This window comes from Rhipicephalus microplus, chromosome 2 (assembly GCF_043290135.1).
Source record: "Rhipicephalus microplus isolate Deutch F79 chromosome 2, USDA_Rmic, whole genome shotgun sequence".
Taxonomy (NCBI): domain Eukaryota; kingdom Metazoa; phylum Arthropoda; class Arachnida; order Ixodida; family Ixodidae; genus Rhipicephalus; species Rhipicephalus microplus.
This window is the reverse complement of record NC_134701.1, coordinates 85896560-85916964: the sequence shown is the minus strand read 5'-3', so window position 1 is coordinate 85916964 and position 20405 is coordinate 85896560. Positions and strand designations below refer to the sequence as shown.

Genomic DNA, 20405 nt, shown 5'->3' with positions numbered 1-20405 from the left:
TAGTAAGCATATGAATTGACAAATTTGTGTTCTCAATAAGAGTCAGAGAAGTGCTGGCGAGTGCGACCGGCGGCTGCCGGTGAGCTGAGGAGCACGTTTGCTGCAAGTGCTCTAACCGCGTTGCATTGATGTTTGTAGCTTCTTGCGTAGACACCGAACGCAATAAAAATGCTTTAGCTAAGTTACATGATGCCACGGCTTTGCTGTATTGTAATTCGTACTCGTCGAAATTGTGTATTATGAAACCAAAAAGCACTGATAACACTAGAAATGGCTCGTTCGGTCTTTGGTGAAAACCTTTGGTGAAAACCATGGTGGTAAAACAGAAGGGTGGAAGTCACACTCGCTGGGCTCATCTCGATGCTTGTCGAAGGTAAAGGTTTATGCATTCTAGCGTCGCACGCACTCTGTTAACATTAAAATACGGCTCAAGTTATGGAGTGTGCGAGAAATTCGAGTTGCGTATCTAGCGTGGCGACATCAAGTTACCGCTGTATTATGATCTACCACTGAAAGGGGCTCATTTTTTTCTCGAGAGCTCGGCGACAATGTAACACGTTCACTGTTGCTATTGACAGCGACACCTCTTGTCTTCTAAGGATCGCAACAAAGCAAAACATTGCGCATGTCAAACTGGTGCAAGTAGGTGCACGAAATGTAAACATTCACGACCGCGTTCCGCACTCCACAAAAATTGAAGCGTTGTTGACATAGCAGGAATAGAAAAAAAAACGTGGTATAAAGCGTTATGACCAGCGTTCATTTCTTTCGACCATAAACATATTTCTCTGCACATTTCAGAGTGAACCACCACAAATAATTGGTTTTATACACTGCCATCCGCTTTTCATCATGCCATGAGCGTCCACCAAGCTTCCATCACGCCATCGTCATGCAGCTTGTTCACCAAGCCACCCAGAAAACACAGTTTGCATTGCCACCATTAACCGGCATTTCCCACGTTCACCACAATTTGCTCGTCATCACCTCCACCATCTGCCACCAGTTTAGGGGCGAAGCTCCTTATGGCGTGGCTTGTGCGTCCCCGTTGCAGCTAACCGCCCCTCATTAATTCTTGAACCAGCCAATGAGGGAGGTAACGTTAGAAGGCGTAGTAACGTAGTAGTACGCTAGGACGCTAGTACGCTAGTAAGGCGTAGTACGCTAGTAACGCTAGAAGGCGTTACTTGTAGAAAAGGATTGACGTCACACGTACAAAACGAGAGAGACGATCGCGCGACTACGATCGCGTGTTCTTTGGCGGCCCCGTATGCCACGGGGCACTCTATAGTACAATAAAGCACCCTTTTGGCACACGCGCGCATTCAGAGGCTCGGAGACGGAGGATGGACAAAGCTGCTGAGCGGCGTGCGCGCAGGGCGGCAGCAGCGGCTCGTGATCGAAGAAGGGACCCCGACGTGCGGGCGCGCGAGGCAGAAGCGCCCCACGAAGCTGCGCGGCAGTGCCGCGAGGACCCTGCAGTATGACAACGGGAAGCCGAAGTGGCGCGGCAGCGGCGTGCGGACCCAGCTTCACCCACTCATCATTCACCGCGTGAATATGATGCCGTTTTTTTCTCACTCTCGCCGTCATCAGCCGGCATTTTCCACTGTCACCACCATTGGCTCGCCACCACCCCCACCACCGTCTGCCATTAATTTTTCACCCTCGCCGTCATCAGCCATTATCACAATCAATCAATCAATCAATCAATTAATCAATCAAACAGTTTTATTATCATGTCATAAAAGGATGTTACAGGGAGTAAAATATACAGACGAGGGTCCCAAAGTACAAGACTGCAACACAGCTGCAGAAGCTGCAGAAGCTTCCACAATATCCACTGTTATTTCCACCATATCCAGTATTCTTTCCACCATATCCACCAACGATTCGACCACCCACCGCGCGAGGATGTTCGATAGGGCGGCTGTTGAGAACGCAGTAAATGCGCTTACACAACACATGCAACACGTTCACTCTCGCCGTTCTACTTTGCGACAGCTACGGAACGACACTAGTTTCGGCCACTACCAGCGGCGACTGCTCTTTCGATGCAGTTGAATTTGTTTACATTTATATCTACCCTAAATAGCACAGACCAATCCATGACCACAAATAATGCAACCTATGCCTTCATTTGCACCACTGTTTGCAGACTTTATTCTATTGTCAGCAAAGAACATGTGCCGGCATACATACGTCATACGCGATGTTTCAACTTGAGCGGAAGTCCAGCTGCCGTTCTTTTTCGATTTGAGCACATTGATCAAAGAAAAAATGTGACACTACGCAATCAGGTGTCCAACTCCGGCAACAGTTGTTGCAAGGGCATTACATGGCTCATTTCGTCAATTACATGGCTTACAGCGCTCGGGAACAAAGACCAGAAAGACGACACACTGCGCTCTTTTTACACATAGTGAAGCCGTTCAGCGGATCGTTCCTAGTTCACCTCACACCAAGAAAATTTTATAACCGTCTACATGTCCAGGCATTAAAATGGTGTCAATCTCACTATTCAACACTGGTCAACTAAAGATCACGAAGTCAACAGTTTGACCAACGAGCGGATATTTTCCACAGATGTTTCTGCAGCGTTGAAGAAAACTATCAACATCATAAGTGGATATCTGCCACTGAAATTTGATAATGCCCCTACAAACATCTACTAAATAGAGAAGAATGGAACGGTTAGCTCAACGCACGTCTGCGAAGCGACGGCGGGAAACCTAAGGCACTGAGGGTGTACGAAATAATATTAGGGCACTGGAAAGGCGACGGCGGCTGGGAGAATACCGCGAAGCGACGTAACACACAAGCCAACAATGACGTGCTCGTGTGGTGTCCGCTACTCTGTGTAGGTTTAACTCCAATTTTTCTGTCATGTGAAGTGGAGTAGAAAAAAACCAGCATCACCTACATAGCCTAGCAACGACGTATGAGTAAACTAGAAACAAACCTTGTCAAGTCGCTTGTGGGAACCACATCCACCAGCAATAAAGAGCGCCCCGTAGTGCGCACGCAGTAGCAGTGAGTGGGTCCACTTGTGCTCTTCAAAAGGGTAAGCCTGCGGGCTGCCCGGGAGAGAGATGCCTTGACAGCCACGAAGAACGAAGGCAGTCACTCGCGCTGGCTGATTACGGCAGCCCGGAATCATGGTCGTTGCGTAGCTGTCTCGTCCTTGGGCCGACCCTTTCGTATACCGCGCCGCATACGTTGAGCCTCGACATTTTAGATTATTTGAAGCCTAAAGGTTCACTACCCCCCCCCCTATCGCAATACTTTATAAAGGCCCTTCGTAAATTCAAGCGATACGGTCAAGAAGTTCTCGTTTGTCTGCTGTACCTACTGCTCGTCGCACAGGCTCATCAAGATGGCGTCTTGCTATAGCTCGAAAGTGCAATGATTGCTTACAAGTCATCACGCTTGAACCCATGCTTTTGAAGAGTGAGTTAAAGCGTGGGTGCTTTTAGGCACCAACTATAGCGTGCATTAAAGCGTAGACGCTTGTGGTGTTCACTTCCTTTTCATCGTTTTTTTGCGCTACTTTTACGCCATCAGTGCTGGTATACATATATATTCACCATGTTTGTATGTGCGTAGAAACCGGTGTGGGAAAAAAATTTAAGAGACAATGCACTACAGCACTGCATGGGTCGTGATGTTTGGTCTGGGCCCGATACTTGTCGATATTCACCCACTTGTCTTGGACTCGTGGCTTAAATGGAGAGTCGGACCCATCCCGAACCTGAAAAACAGAGTTTACCTACTTTAGGCGGTTATTGCGGATGGGGAAAACTAGAACATAGAATCTAGAACATAGAATGCTAGAACATATAATCGACAGTATAGAACGCCTTAAGTAGCACAATTCTCCGTTTGTTTTCCCTGTGCATCGCTAACAAGCACACTTTAACCTACAGTTGTTCCTCGAGCACAAAAAGCTTCCCAATAAAAACTGCTTAGTAGACCCACTCGGTATATGCTGAACGTTCCTCAAAAGCGGCATACAGTACCTATTCTAATTTGTTTTTAGCACAAACTTTTGGAAATTTTATGCATTTTGCTGTATATATAGTAACAGGAAAAGTGATTTGCAGCTTAATTTCAGTTGCAGTTGCGAGCTCAATAAAAGAAAAGGGGACAAATGACAGAACCCAAGGTTTTCAGTCGTTGTACTGCTCTGAAGCACTCCGCAGAAAAAATTAAACAGTGCTCTACAAACTCGCCCAGTCGTACTCTTCTGTATTGGTAGCGCTTGTTTTCAGTGCTTCCAAAAATAGCTGATATTTCAACCAGCAGACTTGTTTTCTTTTATGCTATAACAGTACCACCTGGCCACAGCAAGATAAATAGATTAAAAAACACATTTATTCCCAGCGTTGTATGTACACTAACTTGGACCATATTTACAGATGATTTTTTGCAGCTGGTTCGTCCAATCAAATCTAAATGGCACAAACATCACATCATGACCGTTGTATACGGCGGCCATCTCCGTGCCCCGACTATAGGCTTCATATGTCTGCAACAAAGTTACTTTCTCTGCTCGGCGAGTTAAAGAGCATCTGCGCACACTAGAGTAAAAGCGAGCAGATGGCATTGCCGGTAAAGCTAACGAGGCGGCACCTTGTAAACTACAAGCGTATCAGAAGCGGCTATCATACGTGTTGGCTTCTTTGAAATGCAAACATATTCTTATCTGCGTATTAGAGAGGGAAACATTACAACCAGGTGATTTCACAGTGTCATGTGACTTTTTTTTTATCGTGCTTCCATCATCCGATATACGCCACCACCATCCAGCTTGTTCAGCAAGCCAACCACCAAAAGTGTTTTGCATCGCAACCATCAGCTAGTATTTTCCATTGCCACCGTCGCTGCCTGCCAACCACCACCACTGCCATTTGTCACCATTTTCTGCACCCTATCATCAGCCACTATGATTACCACAGCTTCCAGCATATCAAGTATAATTTTCACCGCATCTACTATTGTTTCCACTATATCCACCAACGATTCCAGCATTCAGCAACCCAGGATTTTAAATATAATATTTCTGATGACGTGATTTAACAAAGAAGTACCTATTCACAGCGGCAGAAGGTTTTCTGTATTACCAACGGCGTACAAAGTGTGTACTTTTGGAAAAACGTATGTACAGCTGAAACAAAAGAACAAACTAGTTTTGATACTAATTCATTGATAGATCTTGCCCCTACTGGTAGAGCTGTCGCTTAACGTGGCCCTGAGAAATGTTTTTCAAGTAACCATCGAATGAAATTAGTGGAAAAGCTTATTGCATCACAAATTCAACACCACAAAAATTTTAAGAAAATGTCTAGTGCGAGTGGAATTACAAGGATTTGTCACATGCTGCAATTGCATTCACTCTTCTCATCCCGACGAAAGCGCTGTAAGTCAAGAGAGGAGGGATGGCAGGGGCAAAAAAAAATAAAATGCGACACGTGCTCCTCGTGACCTTGAGCATTATTTAGGAGCGAAGATCTTTAGGGCATGGCTTGTGTGCCCCGTTCTCGCATGTAACCACCGGTGGCACATACCTGAGAGAGCGGTCCTTAGAATGTCCGCTGCATGGTGGTACTTGTATATGATGAATACAAGATTGAAAGATTTGAGATACCGGTACTTGAAGTGTTCACCAGATACGCGGATTGACATACTTGAGAGAGCGGGCCTTAGGATTTGTCCGCTTGGTGGTGGTACTTGTGTATGATGAATTCATGATTAAAATATGTGAGATAGTGGTATTTAAAGTGTTCACTAGATAGATGGATGGGCTTACCCGAGAGAGCGGTCTTTAAAATTTCCGCAGGGTTGCGGTACTTGTATGGATTAGTACATAAATAAAAACACTAAGCCTGCGCGGAAGGCGCAGCACAATCACAGCGAACGCTGAGAGAGTGGCCTTTCAGAGCCTTTCAAAACACTCATTGGGTAACTACTGCACGCACGCTTGCTTGATACCCACTAGGGATTAACAATAAAAATTTTTGGGTGGTTTTGGGCGGCAGCCACTATGTTAATTTTCGTCATTCCTCTGAGAAGCGTGGTATCCGCTGAACACTTGCAAGGAATTTTGTGCGAATTGTTTATGCAGTGGCTGACGACGATGAGGAATTATGGCTGAAGTGGGTGTGTGCCAGTTAACAGGGGAACAGGAACAAGCTTTTGTAATGGGTTAGAGCAATTGACGACCCTCTTGTTACGCTATTCGCATTGTGCGACGACTGGTTGTTCTTTCGCTTGTTTAAAATACTTTGCAAGTCGTAGTAACGGGATTGCTTTCCCTACATCAAGCTTGCCTATGTCAAGTTTGCAAACAAGTCCCAAACACTGGTGTGGATCAGTGGTAGAATACTGGACTGGCACCCAGCGGACCGAGGTTCGAGCCCAACTGTGGCACTGATGCTAGGTTTTTCTAATTTCGCGCGATATAGTTACGGACACCAGCGGCGGTGGCGGACAACTGCGCGTGACGCCAGTTGTGATCTCATAACAGCTTTCGCTGTAAAAGATATGAGATAACAGTACTTCGAGAGTTCACTAGAAAGACGGATGGACGGACATACAGATGTACCAAAGGACGCGCATACGGACGAACAAACAGGACAAACAGACGCACGGACGGATGGAAGCAGTAAATAATGAGCGCACTGACGAATGCTTCCCCTCACCTATTATTATTCACTCTGTAGATAACATGTGATTTTTTTTCTTAGAATATGCGACGTTTTCAGTGTAATTAGGTGCACACGCGTCGAAAGTTCATGGCCTCCCGTGAAGATCTCTGTGAAGTCCAATTAAGCGCGCCATGTTCAAATCGGGCAATGGCTGATAGATGGTTTTCTATAGAAAACCATCTAGTGATACGAGTGATTTTTGAGCCGTCTTTCGCTATTTTTGAGAGAAGAGACAGCTATTTTAGCTCACTTTGTTAATTTATTGCGATGTCCTGGCCCTGTGCTGCACTTCAATATTTAGCTCGCTTGTTTTCGGGAGCCCTTACTACTGACTTGTAGCGTTTTTACATCGTGCTCAGAAAGTGTTGCAGCGCCCCTAACAAGCCACACATTCCTTGTGTAAGGCTAACACTGTTAATTTTGATTCTCTCTTAATCATGACGTTCTAGATAACATTGGGCGTCAATTTTAATAGGGAAATGTTTCAAAATATGAATTTTCATTGCTAAAAGCAGCATTTGTGCGAAGGACATTTTTTTATCACATGTATGGAGTAGTTAGATTTCACTTGGTTCATAGAGTTTTATAATGTGCACAAGCCTGCAAGCTAGACACGCGGATAGAGCTATCTTGATATATTTTGTACTTCTATTTCAAGCTGTGTAATGCGAAGGTATAGCGACAACATGAGATTAGTTTGCTTAGATGATAATTTCTATTTAGCAACATCGTCGCTACTTTTGTTTTCTATATCACTGCGCAGTGCAGTCTAACTGACCCCCCTCGGATACATGAATAGAACCTGTAAGGTGCGTCGCCAAGATATGGTTTGTTTTCAAATTTTTTTTGCAGGTGACGCTGCAGCCCCGGCAACAATATGACATAAGTCCACTAATGTCCTGCGTCCTACAGCGGATGTCTTCACTTCGCAGCTTTGCTCTGAAGGGTTCTGAGCTAACCGATGACGCGACCACTATTGCCTTCAAAGCCATTGCTCGTTTGTTGCAGTCGCAACTAGCTGAGCTTTCTCTGGAATGTCTAGATCTGGCCAAGCCTTCCCAGAAGGCGTGCGCTTCGCTAGACGCTTTCGCGACGGCACTATCGGCGAGTAGGAAGCTCAAGCGGCTCAAACTCGTCGAGGTCCTCATCGAAAACGAGGTATGTGCACGTGTGACAGAGGAATTCTGTGTGCATGGTCGGAGCACCGGCGAATCGCGCTCAATACAGACTGTCAAGTGCACACACGGGCTTTGACACCACATGAGCGCGATCTATTTATTGCCCACGCAATCTGTCATTGAAAATTGATGGTGCTAGCGATTAAGTCATGCTGAAGGTATTAAGATTAGTTGCCATAGGAAAGACCCGCGCATTGATGAAGGATGAGATATCGCAAATTATTTGGTTTACTTTGGTAATCTGCATATTCAGCAACATTTACTGAATAATCTATACCCTTCTTATTACTTATTTCTTCCGTATGCTAGATAATGGGGCCTTCGTAGTCGGTCTGACCGCAAGTTTTGGCTTATTGAAATATTTCACAAATATACATCCGTCACACATAGTCTCGTTTAGAGTGCTAAAGTATTCACCGTTTAACGTGAAGTAAACGATTGTAAGGTGAACTGAGCATTTACGACGAATGCTGTTTATCATTGCATCTGCCATCTTTATCATTGCATATGGAGAAGATGGTCATTTGTACAAGGTAAAGTTATGTATAGAAATCGTGGGTATGGCCTAAATAGATAGCCAGTAACACATCCAGGTACCATAAGGCAAGATCAGTTGCTAATATCTAGGTCATTAAGAAACTGTAAAAGAGTGTGTGTTGCCTTGCGGACGTGTATTGGTGTATCGCCAATATTCGAAGGGAATAATTATGTCTTAGTCGGCCCATCACATTGGCATTTCTAGTAACTGTTCTCTAAATAGTTTGAAACTGAACTTTTATGTGCACAGGTGCTCCTTTTGTGACAGCATAGTTGAAGCACCAACAGATGAAGCCAGCCTATTGACTTAGAAAGAGATCCAAATTGGGTGCGATTACGTTCCTTTGTTTCGCACTTGAACGTGAAGCTCCAATTGTCAACCCAGATAGATTGTCTAATAAATGTACTTTCGAACTGTTGCGTGTATGTTATGGGAAATAGTGACGTGAATCAGAATCTGAATTGATTTTATTAGGTCGTCGGGAGCGTTACAAATTGTTAGCATACAGAACGAGGTCCCATAGTCAGACTGAATCTGGACCACTTGCAGTCATAAATACAAAAAAGAACTAAATCAAAAATAATGCAATTCATATAAAATGTGGCCATAAACTAGTGTTAAGTGAGTGATGCTTTACAATCTTGGGCCATTGTATCGTCAATTTTTTTGCACTCTCATTATCGCGCCTGAGAATGTTGCAGGAAATTTTCGCTCGTGCGTCGTAGGAAGAAAAATTCGCCTTGTGTCCAGCGTCGGTACTATGCACCAAAAAGTATAATAAGTAGACATTCGTAGAAAACGCGTGCTAATAAGCTGGCATAGCATACGCGCGCCGTGAATCTCACAACGTATTCTAGTATAAGCTGGTTTTCTGAGGTGTGAGGAAGTTAAAGTGCACGTAGTTATGTGTTTATTGTAGAGCACATATGCAACAATGTGAGGGCTTTGAAAGCGCCAAGGCGATACTGTCTGGTGTCTATGTGTGGCTGTATATTACTTCTTTCGATAAAGTGCAAATTTTGGCATAAACCGCAGCCGTGATAGTAATCTGCGATTCCTCTTGCCGTTAAGCAATTTGTCGAGCACTGGCGAATCGCGCTCAATACAGGCTGTGAAGTGCACAGATGGGCTTTCACACCACATAGGTGCGATATCTTTATTGCATACGCCATCTGTCTTTGAAAAATGAACTCATACTAAACTCATACAGATGAACTCCTAGAGTTGTATGAATTCCCCGCTGCGATGGAATAGTGGCTAAAGAAGTCGACTGCTGGCCCACAAGTAGAGGGATCAAATCCCGGCTGCCGCGGCTGCATTCCCGATGAAGGCGGAAATGCTGTAGGCCCGTGTGCTCAGATATAAGTGCACGTAAAGAATGCCAGGTAATCGAAGTTGTCGGATCCTTCTACTACGGCGTCTCTAATAATCATAGGGTGGTTTTGAAACATGAAAACCCGCATATCAATCAATCAATCAATAGTTGTATGAATATCGCTAAGTATCTTCTTTTTCAGGAAATGTGTTTCTTCATACCTAAAATCTATGGCTTACACACTCATATATCCGTCGCAGAATTTGAAGGGGTACTGCAAGAGCAGGGGAACTGTGTTACTCTCCCCAGAGTTCTTTGGCTCCGGGGGGGGGGGGTGGGGGGAGTAGGTGTCACACACTTCAGGTGAGGCCCCGCCGATCCAACATCGACGTGCGGTAGACTCGCAGGCTTCCACTTTACGCTTCGGCCTGCGACGCCTGAAAGGCCTCGAAGTGGCACATATTGAATTTGTTAGCAGGTCAGTCAACCCGTGCGCGGTTGCACGTGTAGTGATGTATGAGCCTGACTGACGCACTCATAGAGCAGACACGGACACTTGCTTAAACGCAAAGAAAGATTTATTTAAAACAAGGGCAATGACAAGAAATTACAAAAAAAACATAACAGAGGCAAGAATAATATGCGATCAAAAAGACAACAAAGCAAGCTATGCAATAAAGGAACACTACAAGAGTTACAAAGCACAAATACGCAGAATTATAATAAAATAAGAACATGATGAAACTTCAGGAGAGACAAAACATATAAAAACTTTTCAGGCTCGCGCTTCTGAGCTTCGACGTGTGACGCAGCGCACACAACTACAAATATATTCAAAAAAGCTGGTTGTAATAAAACAAGTTTCAAAAAAGTCCCAATACAAAGTTCCATACGGACCAGGCCAGCTCTTGGTGCCCGTAGAAGAGTTTACGGGTGCAGCTTAAGATCTCGCCAGCTAAGTAGACGACGAGGGTGCCCGGTATTGCAGCCGTCTCAATACGTTGCGCGGGTCACTTCTTACTCACCGCCTACGCGAGCCTCGTGACACCAACGACCACGCTTGTTGCTGGTTGCACGTCAGCTCCCGAAATCAGATTTCAATGTAGTCAAAACTCTTTCGGGACGTTCCTTCCTCTCTAGGTCATTTATTTTTCCTCGAACGTATCTCTCCTTTCGGTACAAGTGTAGGGAAGACGCGGCGCTGCTGTGGCTGCTACGTTAGTCGCCGGATGTCGTCTTCCCAACACAAAAGCGCCTTTCTTGGATGGTGGGGCGTGCGGGCGAAATGAAAATTGCAGTCGTTTGTGATAGTAGGGCAGAGTTGGCCACGAGTACTCTTTCGTTGAATGTAGAGTAAAAGAGACGGCGAACTCTGCTACTCAATCGTAGTTCCCAATCTGTGCAACTCTCATGCCGATAAGGCGTGAATGAGATCTGGCACTCCGTCCTTGCTGATGGAGTACATTGTAGCACTTGCACGTTACCACCATCGCCGCAAAGCAATGTAACTGTCTTGTAACCACGAGCCTCTGAGCGTAGACGCCCCAGATGCAAGTTTCATGCGTCAAGTGATGGGATAACTTTCAGTGATAACAGAAGCATGCTTGTGTGCTCATGAACGCTTAGTTCACGGAGTGCCAACACCAACACCTTCGAAGCAAAAAACAGCGGCCACACCTAAAGCATCACCAAAAATTAGTTTACGGCACAAATTGCTACTATAGTGAGATAAATCACAGCACATATTGTAAAAAAAGTTGAAAAAAGCTTTTACAGCGGGGGCTCACCATCACTACTTACGTATAACGAGGCGGCTGCTCTACCACTACGCCACGTTGTGGCACGCTGACATGCCTGGTTAAACAAAAAAAGTGTTTCATAGAACACACGCCGTTTCGCTTCACGGGTCGTAGTTTGGAGACATACGCGATTTTTGTTTCTAACTAAACCTTGCGTGTTCATGATATGCGAAAAACTGAAGTCTACGCATTTCATGCCACTAATGCCAAGACACCAAGTTTTTTTGAGAATTCACAACAAAGAAAAGAAAATGTACAGAAATTACCGAGAACCTGGAGCCGATTATTTACTGCCGAGTGCAATAGCCGTTACTCGCTTAATCTGCTGGTTGACGTGCGCCGAAGTTTCAAATCAAGTGAAGTGCTCGAGAAACACGCGCGTAGTTGATTGAGTTAAGTGAATTTTCGTGGGCAAGCCACGATATGCTATAGTGCAGCGGCCGTGTTAGTGTGTACTGATTTGGATCTGAAAACCGATAGCTGGACTACATAGACAATAGCAGAAACCAAACTGCATGTGCACGAGAGTGTCTCATTGTGCTACTTTATGAATGCGCACCGAAAGACAACCCTGCGTTTGCACGTATGAGTCAGCGAAGTGCCAACAAATGCGCCCAGTGGCTGTCGGTGGTGGCCCGTGTTCGCTGCACCACAGGCTGAAAGCGCGTAGCATCCATGCTTACTCATCGCTTCTTGTGCGCACACCGTACGCAAGAAACAATGGTTCATTCAAGTTAACCGATGGCAAGGGTCCACTGTGAAGTTATTCTTACTCATCGGCATAGCAATCATTAACCCCAGAAGCGCCGATGGCATGTATGACGGACTCGGCCGGTAAGCTGAGCCTACACTCGCTGGGAGTTGTACCGAGGGTGTCGGTTGTACTCGTACGGGTCGCATTTACTTGGAGCGATCTCGATGCAGGTAGCTCGCAAAGGTTGACGTTTGAGCGATTCGCAAGCCTGTCATTGTTGTGTTAAAGTGTAGACGAGGTGAGCAAAACTATAAGGTGAGCAAAACTACTAACGTTACGCCGGAGCGTAACGTTCGTAGATTATTTTTCGGCCAGCACTGCTAACAGATCGTCCCAACTCTGTTTGTAGGCGCCTAAGTACAACTCTCAGGCTTGGGCACATGTGGCTTCATCGCATTGAGTCGATATGACAGAATACCATCTGATCATTAGAATTTACTATTGAAAACGGCGTTGTGTGTCATTAAGTTTTATCATAAAAGGTCAACGTGCCTACAGGGCACAAAACGGTCCCCAGATAGCTATACATGCTAAATGTATGTTTGCTCTTCAAAACGCGTAATGGAAATGTGGCGCCACCCACAGTAGAAGGGGGCTAGGCATCATGAGTATAAATACCAGTTGCTGCGTGAATGGTCGCCGTAGCACGACAGGCATATATATATATATATATATATATATATATATATATATATATATATATATATATATATATATATATATATATATATAAGTGGCTCAAACATTTTGAGTCACTTATTCGTATAAAGGAATTCTAGTTACTATGTAACCATTCCGTTTGTTACCGCTGTATGTAACGTTTATGCACTATATTACTATTGTGTGATGTGCAAAAATATGTAATAAAGAAAAAAACGGCACGAGAGGCATGTGTTCAGTGTTGTTGTTTGCTGTGTTGCGTATTATAATGTGCATGCTGATGTCCGTCCTGCATATGAGGCGTAAGCTTGGAAGTTCACTATCTATGAAGTTCACTGCTTTTACAAAATGCTTGACATAGCTTTTTTTTCAGGCGTTAGTTCTAGCTCAGCGCGAGTGATTCAACTCTTCGAGGGAGTTGATGCACTCTAGCCCTACCATATTGTACAACTTTGCGGGAGAGTAGCACAACATCCGCAGTTTGTGTATGAACTCTATTTCAGAAGCGTGCCTGTACTCTGCGCGAGGGAGCTTGTTCACTCTCGTTCAGCCAGAGTACTAGCACTCTGTCTAGAGAGTGTGCTTACTCTGTGCAGAAGAGTTCCCAGCACTCCTGAAAAGTGAGTGAAAGTTTGGACAAGCCTCAACTCCCGCAAAGAGAGTCGCCAGCACTCTCTTGGGGCTGTGAGTTAAGAGAAGCAATAACTGAACAGACAGATTTATTTAGCGAAATTATAGTATAAGCGTTAAACAAGAACCAGAAAAAATAAGACTCGCTAAATGTGCTCCATCATTCGAGTTAGAATCGTGAATAAGAGCTGGGGATGACCGAGTAGCAAGCTTGGTTACAGATAATGAAAAAATAATTTCTCACTATATTTGTTTGCTTGCAAACTTAAATATTTAATTTAGCAAAACGTTATGTCAAGTTTATGACTGCTTACATATTGTCTTGTTTATTCGCATAGATGAGGTAGCCACAAAATTTCGGTGAAAAACTGTTTTTCTGTGCGGCTCAATTATCCCAAACGCCAGTAAAGACTCGCTACTCACCCTTTTTTTGCTTAACTCCCCATGCAGTAGCTCTAATAACGCGATATTTTGGCCCTAAATGCATTTTCTGTCGAATAACCACGAGACATACTTCTAATTAGCACGTAGTTTTACGAGGATTCTGCTCTCTGTAGACAATTTCTTTGATCGTCTGCTTACTACTTTTGATAGGTTGCGGTACCTAGTTCCAGTAGAATGGGTGTTGAAAACTCGAAATTAAATGCAGTACTAATAAATGCAGTTGTTAATACAACTTATGGTCCAAAATATGCTACATATTTCGTGTGACTACGGGTACCTAACACTGCAAGTTATGTGAAGTTGAATGCTTAGAACTTTAAGAAGTCTCTTGTAGTGCCGACATTTCTTGCGTTCACACAGTTCCCGAACCGTTTTGTCCATGTTGTAACGTCCATTAGTGTACTGCGCAAAAAACAGACGGAAACACTAAAAAGTGAAAAAAGGACAGACAAGTGCAGTACACCTATGGATCAGTACCAACTTGCCCAACTAGCCAATCTTCGGAATACTGTAACGTCCTAGGCTTAGCCTAAGCATGAAAAAGATGCACGACTACGTCTGCTTCAAGTTGAATGTTGGTGGGAGCGCCGAGTAATATTCATGCTCATGTCAAAACAGTATCATAGCCATTCACCTCTATGTAAAGTTTAACTAGCCCTATACAAACGGACAATTACTAGGAAGCGACTGTTCACAGTAATTAGTAGCTGCTCAGTCTGCCAACGAGTATACAATACGAATAGCATTTCTCCGGCTAATTGAACCGTTGCTTTCGCCAATCCTAAACGCAGGTTTCAGCCGAGATGTTCGACTTCGTTGGAAAGGTGGCACATGCCCTGACCAACAACACCAGCATAAGGTACCTCACCGTGGACGGATCGTTTCCTGCACACCAACGTGGTGAAACATTCAAGCGAATGCTTGCCAGTTCGTCGGCTCCTACAGAGCTTACAGTGTTGGGTCGCCGTCCCTGTCACCGCTTGCAGTCGAAGTTTGTGTTCGAAGCACTCGTCAGCAACAAAACAGTGACCACCCTCGTCATTGACAGCTTTAAAATAGGTTTCTTGGATTCCGAAAGACTGCTCGAGTTTCTTGGTTCAAACAACACCATTCGAGATGTGTCACTAGTGTATACTGAGTGGGACTTGAGACAAAACGAAAATGAGGTGAGAAGGAAGTTTTGTAGGTTGCAGCTGTGAAGTGGCATGTGCTTGCCCTTTCAGTGAGTCTTGAAGCTAAAAAAACCAAAAAAAAACGTGTGGCTGTTCTTGCATGAACAACGAGGTAACGTGTCAAGGTGAGCGCTATACATGTAGCTAACACGTACGCATCTGTGGCTTGACAAGCATGGCTGGTAAAGGATTAAGCCTTTACCGAACCTGCGCAGCCTTCTTTCCCCCTCAGGCTGAGATACTGATATTGGTGCTTGACCTATTTTAAACTATCCTCAGTCAGCACTTTATGCAACCCACATAATTGAAAAAAAAAAGATTCGAGAAGTGAGGAAAGCCCCTTTAACAACGCATTTACACAAAGATGTGCTCTGTTTCTTTTATTTGTTGTGCATGCCAACACAAAAATAATCATATTGTACCCAATTCTGTACGAAGATGCCGACGATCAGATGGCATGCCAGTCACCTGGCCGAAGGTCTCCATGAGACTTCGTCTCTCAGGCGCCTCGCTCTTTTTAAAGAGTTTTCCGATGCCGAGTTTCGCTGCATCGCCGAGGCCGCCTACCAATCTGAGTCCCTGGAACAGCTGCACTTAATCCATATCTACGGTAAAGACGTCGGTCCGATATTCGCTATAAAGCAAGAGATGGCGGCTGAGAAGTGGAAGGTCACGATTGGATGGTCAGTTATATCATTTTTTATGAATCTAGTAATAGCGTTTTCAGTGCAATGCCTAAAAAACCTACAATGTTGCTCCTCAAGCTTCCTGGCTTCCCATTACTACATCTGATTCTCACGCAGTTGATGCTGGCCGAAACAACACGAAATGACTTGTGTAAACGTTCCTCGAATTGAAGATATTTTCAAGTTCGTTAATCTGCGAAAGAGTTACGCTTTACACAAAGTTGTAAACATACAGACATTTTTGGTACACAGTGCCGTATTTTAAATCAGATAGGAGCTCTCAAAGCCAACGACAGGGGCTTAAATTGAGTTACAAAATCCCGTTCCGAACCCGCAATCAGCGTATTGGCTGTGACAAAAGAAGCGGTGTTGAAAGCCAGCAGAGCTCTTATTGTGATCAAAATCATTTTGGCAGCTCCTGTACAACCTAAATATATGCTTTATAATGTTGATTCTCTTTCAGCCCCATTTTCTTATGCATTGTAAAATGCAAATAATCCAAGTCGTGCAGGCTGTCTTATGCTTTCTTGAAACATTGTTGCAAGAGGTTTATTTTGTAATCGGAAGATTGATGGCAATGCAAAAATATCCAGTACACTGGACATGAGGATGCGATTGGCGCACGTTGTCCTCAACACTTTAGGGAAAAAAAGCAAACAAGGGGCAGCGTCGTTGAGAACATAAAAGCTCAGCTATTAAAAAGAAAGAACAGGAGGTCTGCGTTGAATGCGTACCACAGACACAGCGGGAGCTCGAACAGCAGCCGTTTAGAAGCTTTCCTATACATGCTTTGGGTGAGTGCTATAAGCACACTTGCTGCGTACACACTACGATATAAATAATTATAATTTTTGTGTTGCAGACCAGCATTCACTATGCTATTTTTTTCATTCTTACGAGAAACGTGATATACGCTACACACTTCCAAGGCATGTTGTGCAAATGTTTTATGCAGTGTCTGACGACAAAGGGGAATTAAGCCTGAAGCGGGTATCCACCACAGTTAATAAGTCATCTAGAACAAGCTTTTGTAATGGGTTCAATAACGGGTTCCATTGCGAACGTACTTTTAAAGTCATATTTTTTATTTATCAAAATGAATAAATTGTAAGGTTATAAAAATTAAGCATATTCATTAGAAACACTAGTATGTCTTTCTTGTAGAATAACCTAACAAATAATTTCTGAACTATTTTTGCGTAACATTTCGACATTCTGAATCGTCTTTTAAATATCAAGGTGCCGTTCGTTTCATGGCCGATCTCTTATAGTGTGTTGTGGCAGGATAAAAGGCCAAGCAAGCAAGCATAGGACGACGCACTTGTAGCGCAATTCGCATTGCGGGATGCCTGGTTGCTCCTGCTAAAATGTTTTATTGTTCATACGGACGGCTAGGCTTCTGACCCGCAGATTACGGTATCAAATCCCGGCTGCGACAGCTGTATTTCCAATGGAAGTGAAAATGCTGTAGGCCCGTGTGCTCATATTTCGGTGCACGCTAATGGATCCCAGGTGGTCGAAAATTCCAGAGCCCTCCAAAAAGTATCTTCTATACATATGGGGGTTTTGGTACGTTGAAGCCCCTTGGTTCATATGAGGTGAATCAAGGGGCTTCACCTTGATTCACCTTGGTTCACCTTGGTGAAGGGGCTTCACCTTGGTTCTTGAGGTGAATAATTTCCCGACATCAAGCCTGCCATGACAAGTTTGCAACAAAGAGTGACGTGGCTCTGCGGTAAAATGCATGATCCGAGTTCGAATCCCACTATGTCCCTGGTGATTTCATTTTTTTACAAATTTTTCTTTTTTAGTTCGTGCGATAGTGGTTATGGACACCGGTGGCGGCAGTGGATAACTATAGCACCTCACGTGACCCTTGTTGTGATCTCATAACAGCTCTTGCTGTAAAAGAAAAATGCAGCACGCTTGAAATTTAACTACAGGATGATGAAGATATGTGGAGTTTGACGTATGAAAACCACCATATAATTATAAGAGACGCCGTAGTGGAAGGCTCCGCGAATTTCGACCCCCTGGTGCTCTTTAACGTACGCCCAAATCTGAGCACATGGGCCTGTAACTAAAAGGTGTAAAGGTGTAGCACGAGAAGAGAATGAGGCTGACTTGCGGATACTGGATGCGCCCACCCCAAAAATTTTCTGCTTTTGTGTTATTGACCACGATACGCGACAACTAGCCATAAAGACTTTTTCTTTGGTCAAAACGAATAATTTTGTGTTTTATAAGGCGATCTAGCATCCGAGAGGCCAAAAGCAGCAATATTGTAGGGCATATAGTGGGTAGTGCGCACCCAGACAGGCAACAAACGAGTGAAAGTGCCTAGTATACTGGACATAAATCTCCAATGAAAACCATTGCACTAGCACTCTCTTTTATATTCTGTATCTTTTTCTAAGGCTTTGATAGAAAACAATGATAAGAATTTGTCATCTACACTAGAAAAAAATCGGGTCAGAAAGAATTCTAGCGGCGAATTATACCATACGAATATATGGATACTATTTTGTTGCCAAGATTCGCGTTCAGAATGTACTTATCACGGTAGAGCATGAGGTCAATAATGTCCTTACGATATACATACATGACAAAAAATGTATTAAACAGATATGCTCTAGCCGTACGTACACGGTGATTACGTTTTTTGATCTGCACTTGAAGGCAGAGACGAACAGAACGCTACAGAAAACTGTGGGGAAAATATTTAAACTAAGCAATATATATTTTTAGAAGGAACATTGTTTTATGTGAGTCAGCTGTAGTCTTACTAAAATTGATACATTGCTGTTCTTTCAGAACATTTGTTCCTTCAGGATAATACGAAACTGAAGGCTTCATTCACCAAGAAGAATGTGCATTCGCGTTGCAAAAATAGGACTACCTGAACTCTACTGTTGAATGAATTTCTTGAAGTATAGATACGTACAATGCTGATTTGAAAGTTGTTGCTGTTACATTTTTGACAATTTACGAATATCAAAACAAACATTGTGTTTTTTAAAAAGCCCTACTTCATTTTGCCAAGCATGCTCCTCATAGAGCCTATGTAATTCCGCGCACTGTCAACGTCCAGAATCAAGCGGTATTAGAAATGTTTTACGTCAAAAGCTGTGATGCGTTTAGAACTAGAGCTGCTTCCGACACTGCCACCATCACCGCCGACGATGTCCGTAACCATCATCACGAGACGTAAAAAAAAATTGGCAGGTCCTACGTACCATGGGAATCGCTGTCATGGGAAGCATGTGGAGGGTACGTCAGTGATGTGTAATTATTTTATTCAGCGAAACGTTATGAAATGACGCTGAACATATGTGCACATGTCATACGTACAGACGTGTTTGTTGAACAATGGCATGTGTTTTAAATAATGAGATGTTCACAGTTGCCTAACCATGTGAAAAGTAGCACCGGTATTACCAACACCAAAAGCGCTAAGCTCTAATGTAGCGCTTGGGCTTGGGAAGATGGTAGCCCTGGGTGTGATATGAGAAGGCTGGCTTCAGCGTATGTTGTTTAAGTATAATTGACGCTAACTTGACGTGATGCCTGTATCATTAGAGAACATATGTATATGTTCGCGAAATTAGAAAGGTGGCTCTGTATTCACATTTCACAAATTTGCGCCTGTGTATGATCTTTGTCCTAAGGAGTTTCATGACCTGGCGTGGCTTTGTGGCACGAGACTTCAATGCCATGTAGAATGCTTTAACCAGATTCTCATGATTAGGTTAGTGGCAGACCAATCACTGCGCTCATAATTGCGTACCATGACAGCACCCTCGATAAACCCCTGTTTCTGTGAAGAGGGCATCATTAAGTATTCTAAAGAGGGCATCACCAAGGTTCACGGCGTAAACTAGTAGATTGAATCTTTGCATTCCGATTGGCACTGTGGTGAATGTTTCCAGGCTGAAACAATACTTCCCTCGCAGTTCCTCGGTGCACTTCGATAGAGACGGCTCTTCGTCACTCTCACAAGTGTCAGGAGAATGTAAAAGAACAAGCTGAAAGGTCATGTAGAGAAATTGCCTGCGGAGCAATTTTGTTGCTCGGCCGTTTTCATGGTCTTGATTGCACGTGCATACAATCGCTCGCTGTATCCTGTACGTGTATAAGACACAGCTAAAAACATGTTACTGCTTCGAAACATCAATTTTATGTCCAAGATTTCAATAAGCATTGATATAGTTTTATTACGTTCATAATTTAGTTACCTGAGACCGATTGGATTCTATCCCCCGTATTCTAGAACGTCCCTTCACTCAACGCTTCACCTTCACTTGAGAAAGCAGATTGCAGCGCCGTCTCTAGGCACGGCAAATCACTGCATATCAACAATAATCTGCTGTGATTCTTGAGTAGCACAGCGTCATTTTCAGCTGAGTGGTGGCGCAGTGCTCAGCTCTGTCAAGTGGAGGAATAAAGTCGAGTCGAGGAGCGTTTGTGAATACGGGGGTAAGCCTATTGTATCCTTCATTGCTTCATTGCCTCAAGCCATTGT

At 43.9% G+C, this 20405-nt stretch overlaps 1 protein-coding gene across 3 annotated transcripts in view; it reads left to right on the top strand.

Annotated features, from left to right (window-relative positions):
• LOC119169832 (uncharacterized) overlaps positions 1-20405 on the top strand; it is an 80782-nt gene that overhangs the window by 19889 nt on the left and 40488 nt on the right. For all 3 annotated transcript variants that reach the window (XM_075886605.1, XM_075886604.1, XM_075886603.1), the window contains 2 exons: positions 7560-7865; positions 14817-14884. In XM_075886605.1, the coding sequence (XP_075742720.1) occupies positions 7560-7865; positions 14817-14884 (374 nt within the window). The remainder of the gene's footprint in view (positions 1-7559; positions 7866-14816; positions 14885-20405) is intronic.